The sequence below is a fragment of the Coturnix japonica genome, chromosome 1 (assembly GCF_001577835.2).
Source record: "Coturnix japonica isolate 7356 chromosome 1, Coturnix japonica 2.1, whole genome shotgun sequence".
In the NCBI taxonomy this organism is placed as follows: Eukaryota; Metazoa; Chordata; class Aves; order Galliformes; family Phasianidae; genus Coturnix; species Coturnix japonica.
The window spans coordinates 54,939,889-54,960,401 of NC_029516.1; the positions used below are offsets into that span (position 1 = coordinate 54,939,889).

At 41.6% G+C, this 20,513-nt stretch overlaps 1 protein-coding gene across 2 annotated transcripts in view; it reads right to left on the reverse strand.

The window, feature by feature from the left end:
• Positions 1-1,391: 1,391 nt before the first annotated feature.
• The window catches only part of CREB3L2 (cAMP responsive element binding protein 3 like 2), a 73,125-nt gene continuing 54,003 nt past the window's right edge, over positions 1,392-20,513 (reverse strand). For both annotated transcript variants that reach the window (XM_015866650.1, XM_015866641.1), the window contains exons 6-12: positions 20,342-20,488; positions 18,595-18,653; positions 17,361-17,429; positions 10,775-10,874; positions 9,651-9,777; positions 8,741-8,966; positions 1,392-7,848 (exon numbers count right to left, since the gene is read on the reverse strand). In XM_015866650.1, the coding sequence (XP_015722136.1) occupies positions 7,773-7,848; positions 8,741-8,966; positions 9,651-9,777; positions 10,775-10,874; positions 17,361-17,429; positions 18,595-18,653; positions 20,342-20,488 (804 nt within the window). In that variant the 3' untranslated portion in view covers positions 1,392-7,772. The remainder of the gene's footprint in view (positions 7,849-8,740; positions 8,967-9,650; positions 9,778-10,774; positions 10,875-17,360; positions 17,430-18,594; positions 18,654-20,341; positions 20,489-20,513) is intronic.

A 20,513-nucleotide genomic window follows, 5' to 3' on the forward strand; every position in this document is an offset into this window, starting at 1 on the left:
GAAAGTGAAGCAGAGAGGAGCTGGCTGAGCTCAGTGCCCATTTTCTCACTCCATACCCAGTGCCCCTCTGTGTCGCTGCTGCAGAATGGTTTTAGTTATGTCAAAGGTGCGAGCTTCTGCTCATTGCTCCTAAACTGCCAAGAGAGCTGGTGGAGTCACCATGCCCTGGAGGTATCAAGAACTGTGTGGTACTGAGGGATGTGGTCAGTGAGCATGGTGGGGGTGGGCTGAAGTTGGACAGGATGATCTTAGAGGTCTTTTCCAACCTTAATGATTCTAAGCTCCCATCTAATGAGGTCCATAAGCAAATTAACAAGGAGAGAGAGCACTGGTGATGGACCCACTACAAAACGTCTGCAGAGCCACTGAAATCCTTGTTGAGGCTTATACAAGAGAGGAAGGTGAAGACTTCCTACCCAACCCATGCTGGGAAAGGCATTTTCGAGCCACATCACATCCTTTCTCCTGCCCCGCAATGGGAACCAGCCCAAGGGAGAGCATCAGCATCCAACCTGGAGCTCCACAGCAGTGCACTTTCCAAAGAACAGCATGTACCCAGGGGTGATAGGTAGCGCTCTAAACAGCTCATCACCCAGCATTTCTCCTCTGTATGTGTGGGTTTTGTCTTTAATCACAGACTCCCTGCAGTGCCACCCACCGCACGAGGCTTTAAGGGTTGAGGACTATTAATCACCAGCTGGTATTTTGTATCCTCTAAGGAACTGAGCTCAGCTAAAACTAAGCTGCGGGTAACTTCGCCCATCAGTCACAGTCTAATGATTTCCATGTACAAATGTTACACGTGGCTGGATGCTGCTAATAAGTGCCCTAGATCGATAGCTCTGGCAAGTGGAATTCTCTGCTTAGAAAGCCAGGGGCATTCAGAGCTGAAAGAAAGGCTGCAGCCTCCAGAAGGATGAGAATAGAGGGAGGGAGTGGGATGCAGATCTTCAGGGAGAAAGCAAAGCCCTTCTGCTCCCACCTCCTTTGTGCAGATGCAGAATCAAAGCAGCTGAGATGGAGGGTTGGGGGTGATGCTCTCGTGAAGGATCTGTGCCTATTCAGAGCTACTGTTGTGCAGTGTTGTGTGAGGTGGTGGGTAGAAAAAGTAGTCCTTGGGTTAAAAGGTGGTGCTGCAGGGTGAGGAGCTCTTTTATGCCTCTCTTTGTATCCCTGTGCTACTTTAACCTTCTGGCCCAAAACCTGATCAAGCATCTGGGGATGGAACTGGATGGTCATTAAGGTCCCTTCCAACCCAAGTTATTGTATGGTCCTATGATTCCGTGACTGCAGCTCTTCACTGGGCCGTCCATTGCCAAGCTCCCTGGAGATGCAGATGGCCGGTATGATCCCATTGCTCCCAACCACAGCAAAGCAAAACAAGTTCTACCTGCTTTTTCTACAGAAAATATTTATTTGAAAGAAATGAAAAGCATAACATACTTAGCTACGTACATACATGTTTAGGCTACAAAGGCAGGTAATCTGTTCTCTTGTAGAACCAAGTCGACAGTTGAAAAGGAAAAGGCAGCAACTTCTTTATACCCAATGGACATGGTTGCAGGTGAACAGTCAGGTGGGAATTCACCCAGGTGACAGCGACAGAGAGGCCATCGAGCACACATACACAGAATGAAATGGGCTTTTGGCAAAAGCATGGTGATTTCTGTGGTCAGGAAAGGCTACAACACAGTTTATCAAAGAATTTGGGAGATGCTGCTGCACTAGTATCACCGTTCTTTAATCTAAGATAGTTCTGTTTAAGAGTTTGCACAAACTCATACAGTATCCACGTGTACAGAGGGAAAGGAAATGATCAGCTGAAACTCTTTCAGGGTGTCATAGACAGAATGACTCAGAGTCACAGGGTCTTGCTTCTCATGGCCCCAGGCAATGAGTTTGGCCTCTGTTCCTCTCCAAAGAGTAATATCAGGTAACCTGCCCTTCAGAATGCCCAGCAAAACCTCACTGGAGCTGCAATGTGCTCATACTGTGGCACAGCCCTTGCAGAGGCCATGGTGCTGCAGGCAATGGTATGCCAAGTCCTCCATGGGTCCTCACAACTCTCCATCCTCCCTTTTTTTTAAGGCCATTTTAAAAAGTATAACATATTATTACACTATTATATCAAATGTATAACATTAAGAAGAAAGCATCTGATTCTGAAACTTAATTCTGCACCACAAAACTGATATCTGAAGACCAGATACAGCAATATTGGGGTTTGTTTTTGTACCATGCCATGGTTGCCCTACAGATCTGCCAATCTACGCACACACACAAAAGGACACAGTTTAACAGCTCTCCGTTGACTTTTGCTAATAGGACAGAAATCGTACAGCGATCCACACGACAGATTTATATTTACTCACAGTGTGGAATGTGGGCGGTAAGAGAGAAGCACCTGGGCTTTCTGCTGCACCAAGAGGAATGTGCCTGAGGTGCTCCGGTAGATGCCTTTATAGAAGGACACTTATTTGAAAGGTTGGAAGGGAAGGCGGCATACACAGTAACGATCAGGTATGCATTCATTTGACATAAACGGGACTACACCTCATTGAAGACCAAGGGGAAAAGTAAAGAGAAATCAAGTTGGGAACTAATGGAAAAGACTATCATTACTGATTTAAGGAATTAGGAACTAGGATGTTTCTCTAGGAAGTCCAGCTTTCCCATGTTTTGTTCTTACCTATACAGTTCCAGCTCCTGGGGATGAGCATGGGGAAGAGCTTTAGGGTAGAGCAGAGACCACCAGTACACAATAACTTACAGTAATACCCAAACTATTTCTGCATCACAAATGAGGTTTTTTTGCAAGATGCAATCCTTTCTATATACAAAGTCAATTCAGGCCTGATAAGATAACCACAAAAACAGATGGCAATTCCCCTCTAAATCCTGTAGTCTCCAATGGACGCTGATCTTAGCAATGCAGTGTTAATTGGGATCACAAACTTGATGCCCACTGTTGATTTGTAGACTGTAACAGTATACAGTCCTGGCCCATTGACTGAATCCTAACCTCTTATTTATAAAGCCTTTAGCACATGAGCCAGTTCAGGCACCTCTTCAACCCCCAAAGCTGTTTACCCTCAATACTACAGTGTAAAGCAGTGGCACCATAGCACAATGTTACTTATATAGGCTACCATCACTTTCGTAGTTAAAAGAACTGACCTACTACTTCACCTTCAAAATACAAAATGTTCCCTTTCTAATTAGTGACTTGAGAAAGAAATATTTTAGTCACCCAAGTATAAAAATACTCTGTATGCTTCTGTTCTTAGCTGCATGAGTTTTGTACAATGGCCTCTTGCCATAAGCTAGAATCTAGAGCCCAAATACTCAGAGGAAATCCCTCCCAACATAGCAATTAGTATCATTCATTTACTTGACCCACATTCTAAATGCACCAGACAGAGCTCTCTGCTGATGGGGGCAGAGATGGGGATTTCAGCAGGAAAAGGAAAGTTTTGGGATTTTTCTCAGCTCTACATTAAAGGAATCAGGAGTAAGCTTGCATTGGGACACACCATTACACAGAGGGCTATGGAAGAGGTCTCCTGCCATCATGGATCAACCTACAGCGCCTGTGAACAGTGAGTGAGAAGCTGTGCTGCATCAGCCAGAAGCTGGCCTCAGAACCTCAGTCTAATCCAATATCAGTCCGTGCTGCTGGAAAACACTGAATGGTGAGAAGGAAGTAAAAGAAATGCAGCAAAGAGCTATAAATAGCCTGGTAAATCAAACAACAAAACAAAAAACCCAACACCAACATTATCTACACAGAGGTAACAAGGTTAGAACTGTCACGTGCCCTGTGCCTAATACTTCTTAAATATATATGTATATATATATATATATATATAAAATAATGCCCTAATTCCTTCATAGCTTATCTCCCTAGAAGCAAAGAACTGACAGATCTAGGCATGCTTTAACACTATGGGCCAAAAGTGAAGTTTACTAGCATAGAACCATGCAGTCAAACAGCACAAAGTTGCAGCTAAAGACTCCAAGGACTGCTTAAGTCCCCTAATAGAAGTGGATAACAGGAAGCACAAGGCCTCTGCCTGCCCTGTCCATACACACGTCATCCCATGTCACTGACCACAGCAAAAGTCGTACTGTTAGGCTACAGACTCAACTAATATGGCTGAAATCATTATACGTACTGGCATCTTCCCTCCCTGAACACCCCTTATTGCTTCTTACCAATGTCCTTAGCACATACAGCTTCCTCTGCAACAGCATTTCCCCTTGGATCCCAGTGGGCCATTGCTCACCCCAGGGGCAGCAGGTCCTTGTCATATAGCAACCCATGCAAGGGTGATGATGGGAGATACTTGGCTCCTACTGTCTCAAAGAGAAATCTGTTCAACTAAGGCCCCTAAAAAAAATGGTCACAAACATACCAAAGAAAAGCAAAGGATTTCCTTACTATAAAGAAATACTATTTAATAATAAAATCCACAAACAAAGTGTGTGCTAGCTCAAGGGATTCCCAAGAGTACTTAAAAATTATTTAAAGGATGAGACAGGTGAGGATTAGAGAAAGAAATTATTCAACAGTTAAAATCAGTGTTGCCAGACTGGTTCAGATGAATTAGTTCAGCAGGGTCTGACCCTGAATATGACCAATTTTAAATGTTTCAGATGAAAACATGATTATCTCCTGATAAGATTTGAATGGATAGGTCCATATTAAGCAAATAAGAAGACAAAGTGTCAATAGGGATCGCTGCAGGAGGTCACAGAGAAGGAGGTTACTTGGGTATTGCAAAATTGTCTCTTTGAAGTATTGGGAAAAAATTCAATTTTGATTTCAATACAATGAAGTCAGCAGTATCTGCAATGGGAGGTGATCCATTTAGCTGGCAGTGGGTACGAGCTCAGGCAGTTTGGCCTTCTGTTCATGCACAGTGCAAACTGCAACCCAATTAAAAGCAGTGTTGTGCTTGACAATTTGATGTCCCCTTTGCAGAAGCCTTAAGTGTTCAGTTTCATTCAGAGGTGGCAAACCATGGGTGCTCTGAAACAAAAAGACCACTAAAGGAATGTTCTAATCTATGACCTTGCCATCATAGCTGAACAATCAGTCCCAGCTTTCTCCTGACACCTCTGTGGGGGTGCCGAGACACTGGCAATGGCTGCCTTCTGATGATGTGAATACCCCCTCCCTGGAAGCATTCAAGGCTGGATGGGGCTTTGAGCAACCTGGTCTAGAGGGAGGTGTCCCTGCCTACAGCAGGGGGTTGGAACTACATGATCTTAAAGCTCCCTTCCAACCCAAACCATTCTATGATTCTATGACTCTTTACTGACCTCATGTGGCTGAAATATGCAGCCATCCCTTGTGGCACCATCGGTGACACCCACTAGTCGTGTCTGCTATTCAGATGAAGCCTCGTATCATTGCTTCATAAAAACATCCAAAAGCCATTGCGTGATACTGGGATAATGCAGAGGACCAAACAGGATCGTTGTAAAGGGAAAGAAGCCTTAAAGGTTCATTGATCCACACCAAAAAGGGATTTTTTACAAAATGGTCTAACAAAGGCAATCTTCTCTCATTCCTACCAAAGGTAAATTAGTAAAAAGGCACTTGCACAGATGAACAGGGCATAAAGTAAAAAGTACATCTGTACACCAGCACTCACTATGAGCTCATGGAGTCGGGCATACATTTCACTCTCATTGTGGTGGGGGGGGCAGAGGACGGGAGGCAAACCAAAGCCCTTTGTTATCCACCACATTGCTTCCATTTCTTTCATTGAGTTTTGAGCTAGGCCTAAGAGCAGTTAGCAAATAGGACAGCAAAGAAAGAAGGGCTAAAAAGAATGAAGAACAAGAAAGGAGCAGGCATGGCAGCTGCTACGATAGAATACAAATCCAATATTTTACAAAATAGAATACTAGCTGGAAATATCTACTGTACATATTAAAAAATAACTTGTGAGGCTAAGTTAGTTTTTCCTTTGTTTATCATGAGGGGTAAGAAAAAGCTACAAACTTGTTTTGTTGTTTCTTTTTTTTTAATTGACTTACGTCAAACTGTAAAATAGCTAGTTAGCTGAATTAAGATTTTCACATTAAAGTCATCCTCAATGAAGTATGAGGGCCATTCTGCAGCGATAAGAGCAATTCCTGCTCATATCATGGGCTAGAATTGGCTGTGCCGATCCAAAGACCAATTCAAAGAAGCACAACTCAGGCAAAGGCATGAGTAGGGTACTAATAGAAGGACAAGTCTTAAGTGACAGCTGCATGGGAGAGGAAGGAAACAAGGCAAAGTGTTGGACGGAACTGAACTAGGATCAGATCTGAATGTGGTTCTTAGTTTTTCCACTACATTTCGGGCCAGTCACTTCACCCATCTACGTGCCTGACTCATTCCTTTTTTGCTTTGCTGCCTACATACCAACTCTTCAGGTCAGAGACTTCCTTGTCATATGTTAATACAGCAACTGACCACCTCCAGGCCTGAATTGCATGCACCTTATTTGGTTAAACAGTTGGTCTAAGATCCCATCTCTGGAAAAGGACACATGAAGAAGAGAAGGCCTATGACTATTTTAGGGCAATTCAAGCTTAGAGGGAGGGAATGCTCCGTGATATTTCTATGTCCAATTTCAGAGCTTGCCAAGATCACTTGCAGGGTTAGGGAAGGTTAATCCAATATAACTCCTTGAACAAAATCTTGCAAAGCTAATAAATACTATTTACAACAGTAACAGGAAGATGGGGGGAAAAATGGAAAAGGAAAAGGAAACACAAGACTTGGTCTACACGAGAAACTCCATCAATGCAACTAGAAGCCAATAAATAAAATCCATATGGTCCTCCCAGGAGGCACTTCTGGTTTAAGACTTAACATTGATTTAGTTTGTTGGGAAGGAATTGATCTGAACTAAACAGATTAGCCTTAAGCAGACTAAGGAACATCCACCCAAAACACTGCCTGAAGTTAACAAAAACTGCTTTCTAAACAGAATCTGTTAGATTACTCCATTTGTGTGACAGTGTGACAAGACAGTGACGGATCTTTGCTTGAATTCCATAGGGGTAGAAGTTGTAGGGACACCTACCACATTTGCTTCCAATGCAAAGAGAAACCTGTTTCACACTAAATGGCATAGGCACTGGTGAGGAGAAGAGAGAAAGATGTAGGGGAGGATGATTCAGCACTGTCATTGTCCATACCTCTCCTGCCTGTGTTGTTAACAAAATAGTACTGAGGCCCATTCTTGTGCTTTCAAAGGCAGATGAAGCATATGCTTCTCATTCCTCCCAAGAAGGCTCAAATGCTACAGACCGATGACTAAAGCTTGAGCAGCATCATGCTGCCTCTGCTATTCTCTTAGTTACCTTCTCCCAAGAAACCCATCAGCCACTTGCTCCCATAAGTTTTGCATATTCCACTCTTCTACCCAATGACTTTACACACAGATGATGATGTATATACACAAGCACTGATACACGTATAGAGATCAATCATCAGCACACTGCTGGTATCATCTGCAATCATAATTCAACCCTGCCCTTGTATTACCAGACAGGAAAGAAATAAAAGCAAATACAGGGATTGTGTGAAGTAAAGAAAGGAGTCACAAGACAAGAGATTCCATCTGCAGTCACAGTCTCACCAGTCAATGCAGAATTTGGTCAACTCCCTCTTTTGTGCTTTGGTTCACTGAGGATGACAAGTCAGGGGGACTTTGGTTGAAAATATTTGGGAAAGAGGGAAGTCAAGAAAAAAGGCTTTTTTATTTTTAAGAGGTGGCATTGACTCTTCTATCTATTTCAATTATCTTCAGTGTTTTGTTTCCTTCTATTTCAGAGTTGACTCTGTAGGGGAAAAAAAAGCAACAACAAAGGTTAACACTAACAGTCATATTTAAAAGTGCACATCCTGTTCAAATTGGCTAATGCAAAAAAAGGCACTCAGTATTTTAACAGGCACTTGTCAGTTGGAGTACGATAACACACTGAATTAGTCATCTCTTTGGCCCTGGTATAACTCTGATACAAGTGTTCAGAAAGCACACTTGGAGTGACATTGCTCAACTCAGACCTCTGAAAAGCATTCTTCTAAACACAGTCCAACTGTTCAGTGTGTTTGCTACTGCTTGTTAGCAGAGACCAAGACCTGAGGCAACAGAACAGTGGCAGGACAAGCAACGGTACAGTGGAAGAAAAACTGCACCCATCTTATTTAACCAGTGAACCTTTCTTTGCAGAGGACCCAAATATAAACTCATGATATAAAAAAATAAGTTATGAAAGAATTCCATGTTAAGCAGTTCAAATAACCTGACGGGTTTGTTCTAAGTCAAATCCTGCTAACTTTCCACAGCATGCATTAGTAAGATTGCTGCTGTGGGAAGTTTAAGCTCTTCACACCCTAACTTCTTACAAAGCCCCATGAGTCACAGCCTCACACTTCCACCCAAATGGCAAAAACTTCCTCCCTTAGGGGACATGCACATAAGTGCTTAAAGAAGTGGAGGAGGCAAAACTAACAGGCTTACAGGGGCCAGCACTGAGTTCAGTAGCTTCGTTAGAGTATTATTGCAACCACTTCTCCAAAAGAGGGTGACAGTATCTTTGCCTATAAGCTCCTCAGACAGAGACCAACTTTAAGTTGCACAGTGCCCAGAACAGCACAATCTTACCAATGGCCTCCACAACAGAGACTTCAAACACCTGTTTCGCTCACAAGGAGTCCACATGCACTCACCTGTGCTGCTGTAGGCCCAGCAGCACTGATTTCTCTAGCCGTGTCTCATTGGCTATTGTGAACTCCATGATATCGTCCCTCTGCATCATTGGCACAGCTTCCAGAGCTAGCGCTGCATACTTGGGGATGTCTGCATGCCTGTCGTTTCGATCTGCAGATGAGATCGGGCCTGACGACTCCTCCAGTTGGTGAGGCTCTTCATAAATTAGCAGACTCCGTGACCTCACTGGATGCAAAAAGAGAAGGGAAAACTGTGATGAGAAACAGACAGGCCAAAGAGTGCAGCCCTGATCATCTCAGGAAATGGAAACCATCAGAACAGAACTAGAGCTGCAAAGGTCTTTTCATCACGATTAATTGGTAGTTTGATAGCTGTGGGAAGACACTGCAGGTCCAGGTAGGGATCAAAAAAGTTCTCAACTCTTCACAGAACAAGAGCAAAATGAAGTAATCACTTTAATAATATAGGTTTAATGCAACCACTTCTTAACTGATATGTAATGCTAAGCTTCCCATTAAGTCCTTAGACACTCAGATAACGCTGGCAAAAGAAACAGCAGCTGATAGTTGTACTTACTGACAGTACGAATATGTGGTAAGGAGCAGAAATCAAGCTCTCCTGCTACCTTTTACAGACTACTACCTCTAGTTCCTCGAACAGAAACAGAAAGGCTTTAAACTGAAGTACAAAGCAAATTGGTGGGGAAGGGCTTTGCAAATCTTTATAAAGTCTGCTGCCATCAGCATAGCTTGCCAAGATATCACCTGGAAACCACAAGTATACCAAGGTTCGACCATCTAAGTAGCAGAAGAGCAAGAGGCACTTGGGGAGGGCTATGGGAATGGGGGTGAAAACCAAGTGCTGAAGAGTAACTAAGCAAGAAGCAAGATGATGGTGGTGGTCACTTACCAATGGAGTCTGTGTAGGACTCTGGTGAGGAATGCTGCCTGGGCAACACCATCTTTGTAGCAGAAGGATATGGTCCATAGCTCTGAGAGAAGCTGCCAAAAATAACTGCAAAGCACAGCACCACCATCTGGCAGAGGGAAAAGGAGAAAGAGATTAGGTAATCATAAGAGTTGGAAAAGACCACTAGGATCATCTCGTCCAACCATCAGCCCATCCCCACCATGACTGCTAAACCAGGTCCCTCAGTGTCATGTCTACATTTAAACAAAGAAGTGACTCAAAGTAGATCTGATACGTTATCAAAACAAGTGACTTGAGGCTATTTTTGTCACTACCTACAGCATCTCTTAGCAAAGGCACATATACAAGAACAAATTCGGCGCTTTAATGCTGGAGTCTGTTTTCAGTGTCTGACATCGTTTTGGCCTCTTGCCTTATTTCTTCCCAAAGCTGAAAAGCAGACAAAACTGGTATGTGTGTTGTACAGATACTTTTGGGAATTTCCAAGGTTATTTCTGCTGCAGGCCCCAGTCTTGCTTAAAAGTGACAGAGAGGCTGACAGCCAATGAAAAGCAAAGGCCTTGAATATAATCTCCATCAATTTATAGCACTAGCTTAAAGGGAGCTTGTTGGCTGGCTGTAAGGAGGGAAGAGCTTCATTCTAACCCTTTTCTTATCCTGACAGACATTACTGAAATAGAACAGATGTAGATTTACAGCCTTAGTTGTATTTTTATTCGGATTTTAAAGTTTATTTTTACTGGTATCTAAAATCTGAAAATAAGGGCACCATCATTTTCATTTTATAGCTCTAGATAACACTTCTAACATTAAAAAAAATATATAGGAAATAATAAAACAGGTCACCCAGAGAAGCAGAGCTGCTTCCTTCAGCACTGCACCAGCCCAACAAAAACACAGGCGTGGTCCCCTACAGAATTTAATGCCTTCCCTTCATCAGTCAGAAGTCTCACCTCCCTCAGAATGAAGTATTAAACCATCAAGAGAAATTTCCCAGCCTGAGAATTTGTAAGTGAGGGGCTTAGCAGAACAAGGGCTGTGCTTTTGAGCAGCTGAAAGTGAACTTTGCTCCTCTACAGTCCCTGGCTTTACAGAGTACTCACCATAAGACAGGTCCCTGTCTGTGTGCTAGCTGCCTTACACGAACGGGACACCTTCCCAGCAACCATGGCCTGGAGTCTCTGCAGCTGCTGCAGAAGTGTTCTGGAAAGTAAAGACAATAGGTGTGAGCATCAGATGTCCTGATCTACTTGTTTTTACTTCAGATTCTACGCATGGCAATCATACACTTAGCAGTTACAATAAGATACAGATGACTGAAGTCCTACCCTTGAAGTCAGAAGCAAGGAATGGAACTAATTTTTACAAAATTCTTGCATGGATTAGCAATGGATCTTCCAAAAAGATCTTCTGCCTTTCCCCCAGCTGACATCCCCAAACAATGACATCTTTATCTTCTTCAGACAGCTCTTAGAAATAAAAAACTATATTCAGTCTTTCTCTAGGAAATTCTGGTATGTGTGTGAACAACAGGAATTGCTCTATGTGCATGTGAGTGACTGCTTATACAGTCCTGGTTCTGCATCATTAATTGAGGAGGAGTTTCACAGTTACTTGAAATGGTGCAAAAGCAACCTCGTATTGCTGGTACTGGTGGTAGAAGTAAACTTCTACACCCTCGTTTCTTAAAACACGCTGTACAGTGAATTGGACCACTTTTAAAGAAAGAGATTTAAAGCACAGACTTAATTCTCCATAAATTCATTTGCTACATAAAGTACATCATTGCTACATGCTAGATCTTCCAGGAGTTTGTAGAAACCACGGTTGCTTGAAGCAGCTACTCTGACCGTGCCTTTCAGAGGTAACAACCTCAGTGGCAATTCTCTTCTGGTTTGAGTCAACTGTTGTGGACCAGGAAGGTATTCTTCTGCCTCACTTGCTGGTTTTCTTTTGCTATAACATCATCATTGGTTACAGTCAGGATATTATCATTTAACTGGGAAATAATCCCAAAGAATAATTGCCATTGGGTTTTCACAACAGTTTCTCTTTTTGTTTTCATTCAAGCTTTCTAACAGAGAAAGAATAACCCAAACACCTGTCCTCAGTAGAGTCAAATATCATGCAATGTTGCATCAAGACATTGACTTTGCTGTTGGTTTCCAATTCTACATTTTGCTTCTTATGTAAGCCTCATCTATTTCTGAGGGTAACCACCATAAAACTCAATTTTGGAGACCATGACGTCAAATGCTAGAACAAGAGGCAAGGTTAGGAGGTCAGAGAAAATAGAAGGATAATTTTAAGATCAAACCTGCTAAAAGCTAATTGTAGGACAGACCCAGAGGTGCCTTCATGACTCAATATACACTTGTCTGCCTATTATTATAGACCTTTTTTTAATCATCAATGATCATTGCTAATTAGAGTTTAATGCATTCAAGGACTTCAGGGATGCATCCTGAAATGAGCACAAGGCATGCTCACAGCACAGATTTATCTGGGCCAGCAGACCCTTTCCAGCTTATTAAGGAAGGATGTATCGCATGCTCTTGAGAACACAGTTTATTCTGCAGCTCAGTATTAAAAAGAATAAATTGATGTGTCTAATTGAGTCCTTCATTTACTGTCACAAACCACAGACAAATTAAGAGATGAAAACAACATCCATCATGTCAATAAGACCATTCTAACACCCTTCTACCTGCTAACATCTCTTGCCAGTCTCTCCCTCCTACCCACTTCATTGCTCAGAGATCACACAGATTTACATACAGAGGATACCTAATTTTATGGCACAGTACACACTACATACAATATTCCCACCATATGCCACGTAACACAGCAATGTCTTTTTATCCCTGCCATTTTTGTGCTGTTATGGAAGACTAAATCCCACCCCCCAGCCCATTACAGGCCTGAGTCATTGGGTTTGACAGAGAAGAGCAGTGTGGCATGAGAAGGAAGGAGCTCTCCTCCTCCTCCTCAGTTTGGGGGCTGCAAACTTGAAATGTTGATCGCTCTTGCCACTTCTTGTGGAGGCATCAGTGAGAAAACAGCTAATGGCTGGTGAGAATATCAATAGAGAGAACATGTAAATTTGCTCATCTCTGCCATTTTGAGTTCCACTTAAACAACCTGCTGGGAAGAGTGGGCCTGGAGCACTGATTCCAAAATATTCATTTGGAAAAGTATAATTTTGCAGGTATGCATAGAATAAGATTCATCTCTCACCTTTCTGACCAACTATATTCACATAAAAGGTCTTTCTCTCCCAAATCACTTGAACAGAGCTTCTGTTATGTTCTCAGCAGACACAGGCTCAGTGGTTGGAGATGACAGGCTACAGGGGCATTTCTCAAACTAGGAGCAAGAGCTGATGTGAGAGCAAGAAGCAACTTTATTTGCTCAGATATGAAACGATGGCAGTTTACTCTGCCTTCATCAAAATGGGAGCACTCTTTTTCTATTTGAATAGGAAATGCTGGAAGATTGGATTCCAAGGTGAAGAGATCCTTCCCATGCACAAGCTGCCTTCATTGCTACTAGATGACTGCAGGAATGATCTGGACTAAGAAGAGAAGGCTAAGGAGCAGTCAGTTCTCTGGAGCAGCTCTCTGCCCTGAAGAACAAGGCCTTAGCTTATACCAAGATGTTCCCCACTAGATACCAGTAGAAAGACCAAGAATGCTCTTACTGAAACATACTGCCAGTGGCGAAATCCCAGCAAGAAAAAATGCAATCCCAAAGCAGCATGCATAAGGGGCTTTGTACCTACAGGGATTATTTTCACTATGTCTGACACATTTCCCAGTAATATTCAATTAGAGGGTCACCCCTGTAGGAGGTGTGAACGTGCTTTCACGCTTTTCCCTGCCAAGAGAAGCACCTCATAGGAAAGCTGTAAAGTAACTGAAGACTCCTGCTCTCTTTCCCAGCACTCCCAGCAAATTCACTCTGCCCATGATGTCTTATTCTCACGTGTTCATTCACAAAATTCTCTTCAGAAGGACACTTTTCACTACCAGAGTAAGGAACAAGACAAGGCTTCCCCTTTGCTTCCGTGATGCTTTCAGTCAGCAGAGGAAATGTGTCACTGCAGGACCTGGTCATCTGGGAGGCTTCCTCAATATAGTACTCCTCAATGCAGTATTCTGAGGAACAAAACTTAATTTTGATTTAAAAAGAAGAAAAAATGTTCTCTTTTCTTCCAGCTTTACATATATATTTCTCCTCTGCCTGTCCTATAAAGGTAAGGTTTTCATTGAAAGATCACAAAGCAAAACAAACAAATCCACTAATTTTATCACTTGAATTAAAAACATAAAAACCCAGTATTTTTTTCACCAAAGACACTTCAGCATAGAAACACTGTCCTGATGCTTAAAAACCAAGGATTTTCTCTAGGGCTGCCAACCTTTGTCAGGTGTTATGAAGGTGGTATGAAGTGCAAGATGTCTCACCATAACTTAAATCCAGATCCTTCGCTTCTTGAAAAAAGACTTGGCAAAGCAGGCTTATCAGCCTCAAAGGACCAGCCACAAAAACCAGTGAAGTCTGGCAGTTTTGGTGCTGATAAACCCTTGGTGGGTCAAACTGATATGTAATTCATTTTGACTGGGAGTTACAACAACAGCTTAAGCAGGAGCGGGAAAAAAACATCCCAAATGTATTGATAAAGCCACTGCCTTTGAGATGCTTGTCAGAGTGGATATCTGAACAGCTTACCAGTCACTACTTCACCAGAGAAACTCTAGCAGCTACCTGCATGCATTATTCATGTGTCTCAACAATATTTTCACTCTCAATCACATGCTAATTGCTTTTTCTATCTATTTCTTTCCAGCAAAAGAAAAGTGGCCATCAATACATTTACAAATACAGTTTTGATAGAAGTTGAAAACAAAGGTACTTCCTGCATATCACACACATAGTACCTGGTGTTTCAATATTGTCTTTAAGCCCAAATAGCCATGGCTCCCAGCCAGACAACACTGGTGCCATGGAGCGCAATCAAAGCCTACACTAATGGCAGTTTCTGTTTAGTCCCAATGTCACCAGATGAATGGATCAAGCCTTCTTGGCAACAGAGACAAGTCAGTTCAAGTCTTGATGCCAGCTTTTTTTCACACCTTTCTAAGACAGCAGTGCCCCAAAGCCAATGAGATCCTGGCTCACTTGTGGCTACAAGACATAACAGACACACATGTAATATCATGTCCCTGTAGTTTTGAGAAAACTCCTTAGGAAGGAACTTGGATGGGTTTCTTGTAAGAGACTGAGTCACTTAAATTAGGAGAGGAAACATATGCTAGTATTCTAATACTGAAGAAGACAGAAACGCTGCAGACACCCACTCACATTAATGAGAAATAAAAACTCCCCTGGATCTTGATCCCCAGACTCCTGCCATGCCTTTTAAGACATATGAAAGGCAAAGAAGATACTTTTGGATGCTGGTTTTTTGGACCGCATTTGCACCTTTTACATCAAATCTTTTCAGATCCAGGATTTCAGGGTAAGGCAGTCTCTCAGGGAAGGTTATTCTAACATTTTTCATGCTACAGTTTTAGCAGAAGAAATTGCAGTGCTTCCATGGCTTGGAACCAGACATCAAAATGTAAGTAGGGCTTCCCTGAAGTCCTAGGTATGTACCTGTGCAAAATTTGTTCTATGTATAGAATAACAACATGCTCTGAAAAACTGGTTGTAGATACAGAAGGAAAACTCTGGTGTTTAATAGTTGTATATTTAGGGAATTGCCTGTCAGTTCCTCTCAGCTCCAGCCAGGCTATAAAAACACAACACTGACTGCACATACAGGCACATAAACCTTTAAGTGAGCAGCTACAGACCAATTTTCCAACAAAATAAATAATAAAATAAAAAACAGTACAACAGCTTTGTCTTCATCCACATTGAATGCGTGAGGATTTTTGCATGTAATCACAGTGTTATTTTCCTGTTGTCTTTTTCAAGTCTTCCAATTTTCTGCAAATAAAAAGCAGCTATAATGCTTGTAGATTTACTTTTAAATCTTAATCTTAAAAGAAGTCTTCATTTTTTTATTGCACTAAATGCTCAAAGCTCTAGCTGAAGTCAACTGGGACCATACTTTGTGTATACTGAATAAGTTGCATGAACTTAGAAAAACAAGGTCCTAAGTGTTTAAATTTGGGCATCTAAGAATAAACCGACCGTCACTTCTTTATAAGCTTTGATCCCCACCTAAGTATGAGATGGAAGCACCAGTCATAGGATGCTGAAACATTTGCATAGCTTCTGAATGACACATCAAGACCCTGTATCAACGAAGAAAACAGTCATTCTGAATTCATGGTAGAAAGCAGATGATGTACATTAAGAAAATATCTGGAACCATTCTATGAACAAGTTAACACAGCCACATATTAAAAGAAAGTGGCTTTTTGGTGTGAGATCTTAAAAGCAACAACAAAGATGATGCTAAAGACTCTGCCTAAAAAACTGAAAAATATTAACAAAGCAGTCCTCATGACCATACCTTCACCAGCTCAACAGATATAAAACATGGACCAAATTTAGACAAACTAAGGAGAAAATTAAAAGCTTGACAACAGGTTGTCCCTGAGTGGTCACTCACAGCTGCACTCTTCCTTATAGCAGCTGGTTTCAGCACGTCCTAGAACAGATTCTAAGAGAGTCAACTCTATCCAACACCTACAGAACAGCTCATGGCTGTTTTATGTAAAACCCTGCAGGAAGACACAGGAGGGACAGAAATGGCTTGGCTCCCTTCAAACAAGCAGCAGATGTCTGTATGCATGAGCAGTGTGTGGGAGACACTCTCTAGCAAATTATAGTGCTAGAGGGTCTCACTCCATGAAATCAGAGATTGGATCCAGAGATTAGAAACAACACATGCCACTCAATTAGCAATACATTGGCTGCCAGACAACCTTTAGGGCCATTTTTCATGACTGTGGGTCTTATATATAAAATCCAGCTTTCTCCCACACTTTGCTGCTACCATCATGTTCAGTGGCAGTATTCAGTTATCATTTCAAACGCCTCTTGGCTAATATTCAACTCAAACCTCAGCTATAGATAATTTTCTGCTATACATCTTTTGAAAAAATTACCATTGAGACACCACTTTCTTCAGAAATGAAGAAATGAGAAGCTGATTATCCTTACAAAGGAAGTTGTATCTCAAATGAAAGATATTAATGGTGTGTAAGATAATCAGAACTGTGTACAACAATTGCAGTGATACCTAGCAGTCCAGAATAAGCTAACATTGACTCAGATCAAATAAGCAACTGAGTTCCCGAAGTGTCATGTTCCACATCAAGGCCTCTTGTCAAAGCAAACTTTCACTGACAAAGGACAATTTGGAGGGTTGTGCTGCAGTTTTTTGTTTGTTACCAACACTTAATCAGGCTTCCTTGGGCAAAAGAAGAACACAAAGAGTAATAAAAGGCAAACACACCACAGGCTGAGGAGACAGTTTAAGAGCTGACATCAAAGCCCCTATGTTTTACATCACACTGCACAGTTACAATAACTGCTCTCCATCATCTTTCTTCGACATTAACCAGATCAGATACAGCTATTCCTCACATTTCAACTGATGTCTTAATTTCTAGGTTTTACTTTTTTACTGTCATGCTCATTTAATTTTTCTTTATTCCCATCATACCATACCTGTTAGTACTTTCCAGGACTTCCACCTTCTTACGTAGCTCACTGTTTTCATTTGAACAGTTCTCAACTCTGGAGACAACACAAGGAAAGATCAATAAATGACTGCTTTTTACATTCAAAAACTTGTAAAACAACCCAAATTTACTTTCACAGAGAGCTCTATCATTTTTCCTACATCATCTAATGAAAAAGCTATACCAACTAAATTCAGTCATAATATTTAATCCTGCTTCGTGGTGTGGTTGGCATTGCAATAGATACGACTAACTATAGAACATCTGCCTGTGGTACTCAACTATACCCCAATTGGTCCAGTTTATTCAGGGTGGTCTGCAGTGACTTTTTACTCCTCAAAATAGCAATAAGGAAGACCCTGCTGTGATTTTCTCTGTGCATCAGACTATAAGACAGATACTTTAAATATCACTGAATATGCTCTGATTATGTTGTTAGCAATTATTTTGTGCAAGAATGTTCTATGTGTGCATTTTATTCTTAGGTACCACGCTAACTAATTCAACAAATGCTATGTTTCAGATCCTTGAAATCAGATCCTTGACTTTCATGTTTACAGAGGCTAATAATCCAGAAGACTCATTTCCAAGAGAGTACTCGCTTCTTCACTGTCCCAGGAAGCCTGTCTAAACTAAAGCATATTATCGTATGACTTGCTACACAAGAAGTCAAAATAAAACTATGGGACTCCTATAAGACATGTATGACCACCCTGAATATCTGCGTGAGGAAAAAAGGGAAAGGGAAATGCTTTCATATCTGTACAGATATGCTGGAATTTCACAAGAGTCTAACTCTGAGAAATCAAGGCTCATCCACAATGTGATTTGAACAAAAGGAAATTACCTTGAGGGTATCACAAAAAATGGTACATGACTATATTCACCCTAACCCCACTTTTCCATGGGCAGTGCCTATCCACTAGACTAGCACATTTGCCTGAGTGGAAAGTTAACAGTAGATGATAGATGATAGTCTTACCTAAGGTTTAATGTCTTTGCCAGTACATTAGTTATGTGTTGGTGGCAGGCATAGTCATATACGCAGCACCTCAGCAAATGCACAAGCAGGCTAAAGAAGGGCCTTTTCTCAGTCACAACCACGAGATGGCAGCTGGCACTTTGTGCACAAAACAGTCCCAGCATCAACAGCTGGATCCCTTCCCATTTCAGCAACCAGTGCTATTGGCCCATTTGAAACAGGAAGGGGGCTGGCTTACTTTTTTTCCAGACTGTCCATGTATTCTTTCTTTTTTCTTCTGCTTTCCTGGGCAGAGATCTAAGGAAAGGGGAAGAAAAACACCAAATATTTGAAAAGAAAAAAAGAAAAAAAAACAAAAAACAGCAGAGATGAATTAATAAACTAGTAAAAAGCCCTGACATTATTACATTCAAGCTTCAGAGCTGTTCCCATTCCTATTCTTGGCAAGCAAAGCACTGACTTGGTCCATTTCCACATCCTGAAGCAAGACAGCTCCTCTGAGTAGTAGAAAAAAGATCACTCTCTGCTCTTACAGAACTAACCTTAAAAAGCAAATGAGATTCATCTGCAGAGAATATCCTAGCACAAACACTAAAAGACAGTGCCAGGAGAAAGCCTTGCTTCTGGTCAAAGAAAAACCTATGCATACATTGGAAAGCAGTTTTGCAGAAAAAGACTTGGGGATTCTGATAGTCAGTCAAACATAAATCAGCAATATGCCCCCATAGCAAAAAAAAAACCAACATCAATCAGAGCTGATCTATGTTACAAGAATGTAGCCAGTAGGTCAAGAGAAGTATATCTTCCCATCTACTCAGCACCCACAAGACCACAGTTGAGAACCATGTGAAGTCTGGGACTTTGAAATAAATACTTCTGACATATTGCAGCAAGTCCGGAGAACAGCCTCTGCTGCAATAATTATGCTGGAGCACATGGTTTATCAGCAGTGGCAAAGAAATCTGGGTTTGCTCAGATTTGGAGAGAGGTAAGGAGGGAATCCTGTTGCTGTAGCAAAGATTAAGTCAGCCTTCTCAGAGGTATACAGCAAAATGAGAACATCAAATACAAGCTGCATCAAAGGAAATTCCAATTAAACATTAAGATTCTATTTTATTTTTTAACCAGAAGAGCAGCCTCATATATTAACAGGCTGCCCAGAGAAGCTGGGGACCCATCACTCAAACAGCAAAACAAGACTGGACAAGCCATTTAGTAACTTGATCTAAGCTCACCCTGCTTTCAGAGCAAGGAGTTTGACCAAAAGGCCTCTAGCAATTCCTCCCAATACAAATGTGCATGATAAAATGCATAAGGAAACTTCACAATTTTATTTTTTTTTTTGGGGGGGGAGGAAAATAAATTAGACCACATTTCAATTCAGTGTGGGCAGATTTACACCGCTGTCTGCAAAACCAGTAACAGAATTCATCAGCCTTCAAAGGTGTGCTAATATACTCCAGAATAAGCGAGTGGCTAAGTCTGAAAGAAATGCTTTCCTCCACTAGCTCTTTGCCATCTGGAGAGAAAGAGAAGACTTGCAGGGTATTTCACAGCCTTGCTGTCAACTATTCATTGAAAACTTGAGGAATTCAGTCATCAGAAGACTAGGGCAAGGAAATACAGAGACTTTAAAACATGAAACAGTGGAAAAGAACACCTTCAACGCTATGGAAAGAACATGTAAGTCTTTGCCTACCCCTAAGGGAAAAAATCAAACAGTTTTTAAAATGGAGCCAGGCAACAGCAACTTGATACCCTGCTTGCTAAATACTCCATTGTTCATGTGTTCAGGTAAATACCTAAACAGAGAGGCACTGTCACAGCGTGATGGATGTGTTTAGGTACGAAGAAAAATACTTTGTTAAAATACATGTTACAGCATTCAGCAGTACTACAGGTCATTGCTACTGAAACACTGCAACATTTTTAAATGAAGGCTAAGTAGAAATTACCAGCAGAGATGCTAAATAAACATTATTTACCTTGTTCTTTATTTTTCTGCGGATTTTCTTCAGCACTTTCTCCTCTGCTTTTGTCAGGGGCAGTTTGGTGGGGATTGGGTACCCCTCTGCTATCAGTGTCCTCTTCTCCTCCTCTGTCAGGATGAGTGGGCCAGTCCCCTGCAACTTCTACAAGTGCCACAAAAATGAAGAA